This window comes from Elephas maximus, chromosome 1, assembly GCF_024166365.1.
Source record: "Elephas maximus indicus isolate mEleMax1 chromosome 1, mEleMax1 primary haplotype, whole genome shotgun sequence".
In the NCBI taxonomy this organism is placed as follows: Eukaryota; Metazoa; Chordata; class Mammalia; order Proboscidea; family Elephantidae; genus Elephas; species Elephas maximus.
The window spans coordinates 175,622,303-175,635,094 of NC_064819.1; the positions used below are offsets into that span (position 1 = coordinate 175,622,303).

Genomic DNA, 12,792 nt, shown 5'->3' on the forward strand with positions numbered 1-12,792 from the left:
TTAATCCCTATTTGTTAAGAGACATTCATAGTTTCTCTATTTATGATAGCCCAGACAGACAAATCTACCTTACTGAGGGGCAACTTAAATACCAGTGCTGAAGAATGGGCAAGTAAATTATGGCGGAGCGTCGTGCTATGGTGTTATACCACTATTAACATGACCATTATGGGGACCTGGTAGATAGAGTGTTATTGTGATAAATGGAAAATTCCATCAGCTAAAATGTCCAAAATAGAAAGTATAACACAAGTTTAATATTATAAATAAGGGCTTGAGTCTTAAGATTGAAAGAAGGCCTAGAGGGTTTGTAGGTATTGGTGTTTTATACTGAAGGGGTACTTTATGTCTTCACTGATGCGAAACTGAAGGAAGTTAATAACTTTAGCTATAGTGACGGGTTCCTAAAGAAATGATTTTCATTTCCTCAGTTGTTTGTTGAATGCATACTTCCATTTATTTGTCTTCAGCATCTGCTTTTGGGTCTTTACTGCTTAGTTTTATGTTTACAGCACCTGTTATTACTGATGCTCGGTGGTACTGTTAGAAATGGCCTCTGCCTTTTATTTCTCAACTTCATATCCATCCCCATACGAAGTGCTGATCGAATCATTCCGTAAATAAAAATATGTAGCTTAGTTTTTGTGTCTCTTAAATAGCCTTTTAAAAAGGTTACTACATGGGTAAGACTCAGCTGGAAAACAGTATTGGTTATAGGTAGATTGTTAAAAGTCAAAAAAAAAAAAAAACAACTCTTAATATAGCTTTTATTCCTATTAAAATTGAATTCCACAGATGAAACAAAAAATCAGTTTCAATCAAATTGTAAGAATAAATTAAAGAAGAAATAATAATTAAAATAACATGTGTGTAATAAAGGGCATCTATGCAAAGCCAACAGCCAATATCACTCTAAATGGAGAGAACCTGAAAGCATTTCCCTTGAGAACGGGAACCAGACAAGGATGCCCTTTATCACCGCTCTTGTTCAACATCGTGCTGGAAGTCCTAGCCAGGGCAATTAGGCTAGACAAAGAAATAAAAGGTATCCGGATTGGCAAGGAAGAAGTAAAGTTATCACTATTTGCAGATGACATGATTATATACACAGAAAACCCTAAGGAATCCTCCAGAAAACTACTGAAACTAATAGAAGAGTTTGGCAGAGTCTCAGGTTATAAAATAAACATACAAAAATGACTTGGACTCCTCTACATCAACAAAAAGAACACCAAAGAGGAAATAACCAAATCAATACCATTCACAGTAGCCCCCAAGAAGATAAGATACTTAGGAATAAATCTTACCAAGGATGTAAAAGACCTATACAAAGAAAACTGCAAAGCTCTACTACAAGAAATTCAAAAGGACATCCTTAAGTGGAAAAACATACCCTGCTCATGGATAGGAAGACTTAACATAGTAAAAATGTCTATTCTACCAAAAGCCATCTATACATTTAACGCACTTCCGATCCAAATTCCAATGTCATATTTTAAGGGGATAGAGAAACAAATCACCGATTTCATATGGAAGGGAAAGAAGCTCCGGATAAGCAAAGCACTACTGAAAAAGAAGAAGAAAGTGGGAGGCCTCACTTTACCTGACTTCAGAACCTATTATACAGCCACAGTAGTCAAAACAGCCTGGTACTGGTACAACAACAGGCACATAGACCAATGGAACAGAATTGAGAACCCAGACATAGATCCATCCACGTATGAGCAGCTGATATTTGACAAAGGACCAGTGTCAATTAATTGGGGAAAAGATAGCCTTTTTAACAAATGGTGCTGGCATAACTGGATATCCATTTGCAAAAAAATGAAACAGGACCCATACCTCACACCATGCACAAAAACTAACTCCAAGTGGATCAAAAACCTAAACATAAAGACTAAAACGATAAAGATCATGGAAGAAAAAATTGGGAAAACCCGAGGAGCCCTAATACAAGGTATAAACAGAATACAAAACATTACCAAAAATGATGAAGAGAAACCCGATAACTGGGAGCTCCTAAAAATCAAACACCTATGCTCGTCTAAAGACTTCTCCAAAAGAGTAAAAAGTCCACCTACCGATTGGGAAAGAATTTTCAGCTATGACATCTCCGACCAGCACCTGATCTCTAAAATCTACATGATTCTGTCAAAACTCAACCACAAAAAGACAAACAACCCAATCAAGAAGTGGGCAAAGGATATGAACACACATTTCACTAAAGAAGATATTCAGGCAGCCAACAGATACATGAGAAAATGCTCTCGATCATTAGCCATTAGAGAAATGCAAATTAAAACTACGATGAGATTTCATCTCACACCAGCAAGGCTGGCATTAATCCAAAAAACACAAAATAATAAATGTTGGAGAGGCTGCGGAGAGATTGGAACTCTCATACACTGCTGGTGGGAATGTAAAATGGTACAACCACTTTGGAAATCTATCTGGCGTTATCTTAAACAGTTAGAAATAGAACTACCATACAACCCAGAAATCCCACTCCTCGGAATATACCCTAGAGATACAAGAGCCTTCATACAAACAGATATATGCACGCCCATGTTTATTGCAGCTCTGTTTACAATAGCAAAAAGTTGGAAGCAACCAAGGTGTCCATCAACAGATGAATGGGTAAATAAATTGTGGTATATTCACACAATGGAATACTACGCATCGATAAAGAACAGTGACGAATCTGTGAAACATTTCATAACATGGAGGGACCTGGAAGGCATTATGCTGAGCGAAATGAGTCAGAGGCAAAAGGACAAATATTGTATAAGACCACTATTATAAAATCTTGAGAAACAGTAAACCTGAGAAGAACACATACTTTTGTGGTTACGAGGGGGGGAGGGAGGGAGGGTGGGAGAGGGTTTTTTTTATTGATTAATCAGTAGATAAGAACTGCTTTAGGTGAAGGGAAAGACAACACTCAATACATGGAAGGTCAGCTCAATTGGACTGGACCAAAAGCAAAGAAGTTTCCGGGATAAAATGAATGCTTCAAAGGTCAGCGGAGCAAGTGCGGGGGTCTGGGGAACATGGTTTGCGGGGACTTCTAAGTCAATTGGCAAAATAATTCTATTATGAAATCATTCTGCATCCCACTTTGAAATGTGGCCTCTGGGGTCTTAAATACTAACAAGCGGCCATCTAAGATGCAGCAATTGGTCTCAACCCACCTGGAGCAAAGGAAAATGAAGAACACCAAGGCCACACGACAACTAAGAGCCCAAGAGACAGAAAGGGCCACATGAACCAGAGACCTACATCATCCTGAGACCAGAAGAACTAGTTGGTGCCCGGCCACAATCGATGACTGCCCTGACAGGGAGCACAGCAGAGGACCCCTGAGGGAGCAGGAGATCAGTGGGATACAGACCCCAAATACTCATAAAAAGACCAAACTTAATGGGCTGACTGAGACTAGAGGAATCCCAGCAGCCATGCTCCCCAGACCTTCTGTTGGCACAGGACAGGAACCATCCCCGAAGACAACTCATCAGACATGAAAGGGACTGGTCAGCGGGTGGGAGAGAGACGCTGATGAAGAGTGAGCTAATTATATCAGGTGGACACTTGAGTTGTGTTGGCAACTCTTGTCTGGAGGGGGGATGGGAGGATAGAGAGAGAGGGAAGCCGGCAAAATGGTCAAGAAAGGAGAGACTGAAAGGGCTGACTCAAGAGGGGGAGAGCAAGTGGGAGTAGGGAGTGAGATGTATGTAAACTTATATGTGACAGACTGATTGGATTTGTAAACGTTCACTTGAAGCTTAATAAAAGTTATATAAAAAAAAAAATAACGTGTGTGATTCTCCAGGAAGAATTATAACTGTCGTCTTTAAAATATGCCTAAAATACTTCAAAAACAAATTTCCATGTATACTGAAGAATTCTAGTACTTTCTGAAATTTTGTGCCAATAATATATAGCTAGAGCTGCGTATAAAAAGATTATCGATTATGTGAAATCGGAATTACAAAGGGTTTCTTTTGGCCTAAAAGATCAAATTTTATTTGCAGAGAGACCATTGTAGTTTTTTGAATGGCCGTTACTCTCCTAAAACATGTTTCTCTGAAATGACTTGAGTTATTTGCTTATTTCTGGTTTATCACAAAGTCAGTTATGATACCCTCATTAATAGTTAATAGAATTATTTTTTGTTCATGGCAAGCTAGAGTACAGAACCATGCATTCTTACAGTGGATATTGTAGTACTTACAGATCCCCCATTCAGATACCTAGGAGAGTGTGTCTCCTTTGTACCAGGCAATGAACTTAGATTGACTTCAAAGTGAAGCAAGAAATGCACATTGTACAGATCAGTGAATATATTTCTAGTGATACAAATGCTTAAGCTATGCAATAAGTTTTTCTGTTTCCACTTATGCTCATTTCTTGCTATGTTTTATAGTCCTTATTTGAACAACATCACTTCCAAGTAAAGCAACCGGTGCTAGTAATTTAGCTCACAAATTTTAATTCCGTATGGGAGCCAAGACTGAAATATGCTGTGCTTGTATAATTCTGAAGTTTCAATTCTCTTCTCAGTTACAGCTATGATTTGTCCCACTCTCTTCAGTATAACCTCACTGTCTTGCGAATGCCCCTGGAGATGTTAAAGTCAGAAACGACCCAGGCTCGCCAGGAGAGCTTTGACATCTTTGAAGATGAAGGATTAATTACACAGGGTGGAAGCGGTAGGTAGTTTTGAGCATATTAATGTATGTTAATGTGGTATCTATGAAGTGGCTTCTTATTAAATTCACTTACATTTTCCTCATATTTCTCCATCCCTCCTTGCTCTTTGTCTTTACATGGAGTTTCTGATACATGAACTTGACCAATTCATTTTTATAGACATCATTAATCATCATGTGATTTCATTCGTTGGCTAGCTAGAAAATTCTGTGCTGACATATTCTAGCAATTATTCATGCACTTTTTATGGAATACATGTAGGTCAAGACTTTGGAGAAATTTAAATAAAGAATTGTTTTTTGAACACTAAAGAATACGCACCACTTTATTTTGTTTCATAGAGACCAGTTCAGTATGGACTGTTTTGGAAGAAAGCTGCCATTGGTTGTCTATTGTGTGCTAGACACTTACATAGAATATTTCTAATTTTCACTAAAACTCTGCTCAGTAGGTATAATGCCAGTTTTTTAGAAATAAAGACTCAGCAGGAAACTGAAGCCTGGAGATTAAATACCCTGCCCAGGGTCACATGGCTAGTGTCCAGAAGAGCCAGTGTAGCACGTAGGAGACTGTTGTTCCTTTGATTGTTCCAGCTGACCCACTGGCCTCTCCTGGACTCTACTTCTATCAGGACCACTGTAGGATCACTGCGGGACCAGTGTGTAACTAGTTCAGGTGACCCCGGGATGCTAGACTAACCAATCACAGAACAGAATCAGCACCTTTACCCCTGGATTACTGGGTTGATCTAGAACTTTAAAGCCAGAGGCATTGCTAATGAGAATGTTGTGAGGGAAAATTTTCAAACTTAAAGTTAAGGCAGTTTAATGGAATTGGACTGACTATGAAAATATAATAAGCCAGGAGTGTCTTTGGGTGCCTTCCTCTATGCAGCTTAAATGAGAGTGATGTATGTGTGTGTACAAAGGTAGACTCCAAATGTAAAGTACCCCCAGAAAGTTTGTCCTTGCCTTGCAGGACTCCCAAGGAGAAGCTGTAATCTATTAGCACTGCCAAAGGCTCTGGTCCACGCAAAGACAGCTGAGGTTGTTACTTAAACTGAGTGTCATCCCTGGTATTGCCCTTGACTCTTGTTAGTTTATTTGATTGAATGTCACTGGAGTTAAGACCAAACCCAGTGTGGCTCCTCCAATGCATCATCTAGGCCACATAAATTTGCCCTGGATCAGACACCTCAATTGTAACCCATACCGCTGGAGACAAGTGGAAGACAAAATAACGTGTACGTGAGTATTTGCATGCACCACTTCTGAATATCACACTTAGTGATGTTAAAGCCAAAAGTATCAGCAAATTTGTGTTACATCTCATCCAAAATCTGGATCTGAGTATTTGTTCTGGTATCTGAATTGAACCTGTGAAGCCACTTAATATTTTTGTGGTTGTTATCTTTAGAGCAAGTCTACTTGATAAATATGAATGATAGGGAGAGACTGATAGGAAACAGGCAGTGACAGTAGAAGGTGTGAGAGTAGGTAGAAAAGGAAAATAATACCTTTTTTTTAAAGCCTCTACTATGTGTCAGGCAGTGTACTAGGCATTTCACATGTATTTTTTAATCTGAGCAGTGTCTGTGAGGTGAGTAGTAGTATCATTTTACAGTTGAGAAAACGAAGGTTCAGAAATATTAAGTGCAAAGACAGGAGCTAGTAAGTGCAAAGACAGGACTCCAACTCATGTTTGTATTATTCATGCTTTTATGTAGCATACTAAGAGGGCAGAGAAGGTTTAGGGTTTATGACTCAAGCAAAAGTATATTTATCATAGTATATAAATACTCTTAACAGAAGACAATTGATGTTGATTGCCTGCTATCCAGAACTGTCACAATTATTTAAGCCATTGCCTTATAAATATGCTTATTTTAGACTTCATACAAGTTCAGTAAAACTCATTTTTTAATAAACTCATCTGTGTGTGCTGAAATCATGTTTGATGAAATTAATACCTTGTGTAGCAAAATCCTAATACGATAATAGCCACTTATGAAAGAGTTAGTAGTGCGCCAGGCATGCTCTACTAAGCACTTATGTGCATTCTGAACTCATCTCAGCCTTGCAACAACCACATGAAATAAGTACAGTTGAGGGAACAGAGGTACAGAGATAGCATGTAACACTCTTGAGCATGCCATCACTCTGCTGATGAGAGGCTGAGGCAGAATTTGGACCCAGGCACTCCGACTCCAGAGCTGTGTTCTCAACCACTGCTCTGTGTCTTTCAGGTTTACTAATATGTTTGTTCATGTGTTCTTAATGTCCCATTGTTTTCTCTTTTAAGTTAAAAACTCTCACAAGTCAGAAAATGTGCTTATTCTCTGACTTTGTACAGAATCAGTGCCATGTTCTGGATGAGGATATCAATGATACCTCCTAAAAATGGCAGTGTTGTAAATTAGGCATCATATTTTGAAGTTAAAAGCTGAAGTTTAAGAACTTAAAAATGACTTGAATTTCAACTAATTGCCTTATATTTCTGATACTAGCTTTTATTTTTCAGGTGTATTTGGGATCTGTAGTGAGCCTTACATGAAGTATGTGTGGAATGGTGAACTTCTGGAAATAATTAAAAATACTGTGCATCGTGACTGGCTATTGTATATTATTCATGGGTTTTGTGGGCAATCAAGTATCCTTTTTTAAAAACAACTAAGATATATATTATATATTATTAAATGTATGCTGTTTACCAATTTATAGATAGTTATATATGAATTAAATCCAGAACCCAGTGGCGTCAAGTCAATTCCGACTCATAGCGACCCTATAGGGTGAAGTAGAACTGCCCCATAGAGTTTCCAAGGAGCACCTGGCGGATTCGAACTGCCGACCCTTTTGTTAGCAGCTGTAGAATTAGAAGATTATAGTTATTAATGTATGCACCTCAACAGGAAAATTTACCCATATCCCCTTGTCTTAGTTATCTAGTGCTGCTGTAACAGAAATAACATAAATGGGTGGATTTAACAAACAGAAATTTATTTTCTTACAGTTTAGGAGGCTAGAAGTACGAATTTAGGGTACTGGCTCTAGGGGGAAGGCTTTCTCTGTCAGCTCTGGAGGAAGGTCCTTGTCTCAGAGCATCTGCTCCTGAGCCATCTTCAAGTGGCTTGGCATCTCTCCACCCCCCCAACCCCAATCCCTGCTTCTTTCACTTGCTTGTTTAATCTTCTTTATATCTCAAAAGAGTAATTTTAGACACACCCTACACTAATCCTGCCTCATTAACATAACAAAGACAACTCATTCCCAGATGGAATTATAACCACAGGCACTGAGGTTAGAATTTACAACACATATTTTGGGGGGACACAATTCAGTCCATAACACCCATGTAATGGAAATACAAAGAGGAATGCAGACTACCTGAACAGACCTGTTAATGTACACAGAAAGATCAAGGAAGAAAATGCTGTGTGCACAGGAATTGAGAGAAAGGGCAGAATCACTGACAGGTCGGGAGGATGGGGCAGGGTCATGGGAAAAGTGGAACTTGGGCCCTAAACAAAGGCCAGGTCTTAGAGCAGGAGCAGGGAAAGGTAACATGGGGCAGGAAACACCATGAATGTAAAAGTAGAAAAGTATACGGGAGTGTTCTCGTGGGTTGCACGTAAAACTCCTGGGATGTACAATGCAGCAGGAAAGAGATTAACAGGTGGGAATCAGAATGCCAATCAACAGATCGCCTATGTGGTCGGGCTAAGGACTTCGAATTTGGTGCTAAAATAATCATAAACATTTTAAAGTATTTGCTCGGGAGGCTGACATGTGCAAAATAGTATTTAGGAAGCTTGAGTTGACAGCTGTTTTTAAACTGGACTAAGTTAAATGATACTAGAAGGCCTGGATTTGAATGGGCGTAACAGATTAAGTAGAGGTAGTGTTAAGGAGCCCTGGCCATGCAACTGGTTAGGCACTCAGCTGGTAACCAAAAGGTCGGTGGTTCAGACCCATTCAGTGGCTCCTGGGGAGAAAGACCTGGTGATCTGCTTCTGTAAAGATTACAGGCAGGGAAACGCTGTGGGGCTAGTCTGTCACGTGAAGTCACTGTGAGTCGGTATCTACTCTATTGCATACTACAACAGTGTTAAGCATTAAGGTGATGAGTTCAATTTTATAATTTTTTTTTTCTTTCACTGGCTCGTCTTCCATTTAATTTCTAGCTATGTTGAAAACCTTCTCAGAAGGTGCTATTATGTTATGAGGTTTAGGAATACGGTGCATACTTTCTAGAAGTGGTGATTCGGCTTCTCTGATCACTTTTTGAGATCCAGTAGTGCATTTGTGCACTCAGTATGTTTCCCAATTGATATTCTTCCTTGTGTCTTAGGCTTTTGAAGGACCTGTAGTGAAAACTTTAAAGGAAGGGTTGTTTTAAGACCATTTAGTGAGTGAATGTGACTAACCATTATTATGCTTTCTTATGCCAGAACATTTGAAAGGAGTGGGATCAAGGGGCACAGCTGGAGAGGTTAGCTTTGAAGAGGGACAATGGTGCCTGGTTTGTGGCAAGTGAAGGAGAGGAGTGTCTAGATGAAGACAGAGAAATTTTGAATGGAGATGACTGAGGTTATGTGCTGCACTTGAAAATCAGGCTCATTATATAGGCAGTCCTCGAATTACAAAGGAGTTTCGTTCCTAAGTCTGTCTTTAAGTCAAATTTGTACAAAAGTCAAAAGTTAGGTACAGTTCATATCTAAATGTCAGTCAAATGTTTGTCTTAGTATATAGCATATAATGTACCTTTCTATGCATAAAAAACATTAAAGAAACACTTTCAGATACACAAAATCATCTTTAACATAATATATAGTAATAATAATAATGTTTTGATGCACATCACAAAATAGCACCCATTTCTTCTTACAAACCATCGTATATACCTCGAATTTTTAATATAATAGGGCTTATGGGGATTGGCTCGTAACTGCCTGTAATCATTTTCGGCGAGTGAGTGGGATCATCTACTTTGGTCATTCACTGAATGATAATGAGATTTGGCCCTAGATTACTTTTGTTTGTTTCCAAAAGTAATATCTACCGGGAAGAACAAAGGTTTTCACTACCAAGGACACAAAAAGAATGTGCCACAGTTGCTAAAAGCAGTTCCTAAAAGGTAATTCTAAACTGTTTTATATTTCCAGAGCTAGCTCAAAAAAACCAAACCCATTGCCATTGAGTCAAGACTCATAGCGACCCTACAGGACAGGGTAGAACTGCCCCATAGGGTTTCCAAGGAATGCCTGGTAGATTCAAACTGCCAGTCTTTTGGTTAGCAGCCATTGTTCTTAACCACTACGTCACCAGGGTTTCCAGAGCTATTTCAGGGCCTGGCATATCTTAAGCACAATAAATGTTTGTTTTTTAAATAGTGAACAGCATCATAGATTATCATTTTAAAGGTCATTAGTTTAAATAATTTTAAAGCTCATTAGTTTAAATAATGAATCTGGTCTCATTATCAAGCATCTAATGAATTCTGGAAGTCTATATGATAATACCCCCACGCACCTGTCATTTTATCGTCCTGTGGGGTGCTTGTGTGTCACTGTGATGCTGGAAGCTATGCCACCGGTATTCAAATACCAGGAGGATCACCCATGGCAGACAGGTTTCAGCTGAGCTTCCGGACTAAGACAGACTAGGAAGAAGGACCTGGAGGTCTACTTCTGAAAAGAATTAGCCAGTGAAAAGCTTATGAATAACAGCAGAACATTGTCTGATTTAGTGCCGGAAGAGGAGCCCCTCAGCTTGGAAGGCACTCAAAATACAACTGGGGGATAACTACCTCCTCAAAGTAGAGTCAACCTCAATGATGTGGATGGAGTCAAGCTTTGGAGACCTTCGTTTGCTGATGTGGCACAACTCAAAACGAGAAGAAACAGCTGCAAACATCCATTAATAATCGGAACCTGAAATGCATGAAGTATGAATCTAGGAAAATTGGAAATCATCAGAAATGAAATAGAATGCATAAAGATCGATATCCTAGTCATTAGTGAGCTGAAATTGACTGGTATTGGTCATTTTGAATCGGACAACCATATGGTCTACTATGCCAAGAATGACGAAGAGGAATGGTGTTGCATTCATCTTTAAAAAGAACATTTCAAGATCTATCCTGAAGTACAATGCTGTCAGTGATAGGATAATATCCATACGCCTACAAGGAAGACCAGTTAATACGACTATTATTCAAATTTACGCATCAACCGCTAAGGGCAAAGATGAAGAAATTGACGATTTTTACCAACTCCTGCAGTCTGAAATTGATCGAACATGCAACTTTGGAATGCAAAAGTTGGAAACAAAGAGGATTGGTATGTGGAAAATATGGCCTTGGTGATAGAAACCATGGTGGAGATTGCATGATAGAATTTTGCAAGACAAACGACTTCTTCATTGCAGATACCTTTTTTCATCAATATAAACAGTGTACATACATGGATCTCACCAGAGGGAATGCACAGGAATCAAATCGACTACATCTGTGGAGAGAAATGATGGAAAAGCTCAATATCATCAGTCAGAACAAGGCCGGGGCAACTGTGAATCAGACCATCAATTACTCATACGCAAGTTTAAGCTGAAACTGAAGAAAATAAGAACAAGTCCACGAGAACCAAAATATGACTTTGAGTATATTCCACCTGAATTTAGAGACCATCTGAATGGATTTGACACTTTGAACCCTAATGACTGAAAACCAGACAAGCTATGGAATAACATCAAGGACATCATACATGAAGAAAGCAAGAAGAGGCCATTAAAAAGACAAGAGAGGAAAAAAAAAGACATAAGTGGATATCAGAAGAGACCCTGAAACTTGCTCTTGAACATTGAATAGCTAAAGCAAAAGGAAAAAAGTGATAATGTAAAAGACCTAAACAGAGGATTTCAAAGGGCAGCTCTAGAAGACAAAGTATTAGGATGACATGTACAAATACCTGGAGACAGAAAACCGAAAGGGAAGAACATGCTCAGCATTTCTTAAGCTGAAAGAACTGAAGAAAAAATTCAAGCCTTGGGTTGCATTACTGAAGGATTCTATTGGAAAAATACTGAATGATGCAGAAAGCACCAAAAGAAGACGGAAGGAGTACACAGAGTCACTATATCAAAAGGAATTGGTCAGTGTTGAACCATTTCAGGAGGTAACATATGATCAGGAACCAATGGTACTGAAAGAAGAAGTCCAAGCTGCACGGAAGGCATTGGTGAAAAACAAGGCTGTGGGAATTGATGGAATACCACCTGAGATGTTTCAACAAATGGATGCAGCACTGGACATGCTCACTTGTCTGTTCCAAGCTACCCAGCCAATCCACTGGAAGAGATCCATATTTTGCCTATTCCTGAGAAAGGTGATCCAACTGAATACAGAAAATATCCAACAATATCATTAATATCACATGCATTCAAAATTTTGCTGAAAATCGTTCAAGAGCAGCTGCAGCAGTATATTGACAGGGAACTACCAGAATTTCAAGCTGGATTTAGAAGAGTACGTGGAACCAGGGATGTCATTTCTGGTGTCAGATGGATCCTGGCTCAAAGCAGAGAATACCAGGAAGATGTTTACCTGTGTTTTATTGACTATGCAAAGGCATTTGACTGTGTAGATCATAACAAATTATGGATAACATTGCAGAGAATGGGAATTCTGGAACACTTAATTGTGCTCATGAGGAATCTGTACATGGATCAAGAGGCAATCGTTCGAACAGAACGAAGGGATACTGCATGGTTTGAAGTCAGGAAAGGTGTGCGTGAGTGAGGGTTGTATCCTTTCACCATACCTATTCAATCTGTATCCTGAGCAAATAATCTTAGAAGCTGGACTATATAAAGAGAATGGGGCATCAGGATTGGAGGAAGACTTTTTAACAACCTACATTATGCAGATGACACAACCTTGCTTGCTGAAAGTGAAGAGGACTTGAAGCACTTACTAATGAAGATCAAAGACCACAGCCTTCAGGATGGATCACACCTCAACATAAAGAAAACAAAAATCCTCACAACTGGACCAATAAACAATATCATGATGAACGGAGAACAG

At 39.1% G+C, this 12,792-nt stretch overlaps 1 protein-coding gene across 2 annotated transcripts in view; it reads left to right on the plus strand.

The window, feature by feature from the left end:
• Positions 1 to 12,792, plus strand: part of FIG4 (FIG4 phosphoinositide 5-phosphatase) — a 145,777-nt gene that overhangs the window by 47,159 nt on the left and 85,826 nt on the right. For both annotated transcript variants that reach the window (XM_049898672.1, XM_049898680.1), the window contains exons 6-7: positions 4,561 to 4,709; positions 7,231 to 7,359. In XM_049898672.1, the coding sequence (XP_049754629.1) occupies positions 4,561 to 4,709; positions 7,231 to 7,359 (278 nt within the window). The remainder of the gene's footprint in view (positions 1 to 4,560; positions 4,710 to 7,230; positions 7,360 to 12,792) is intronic.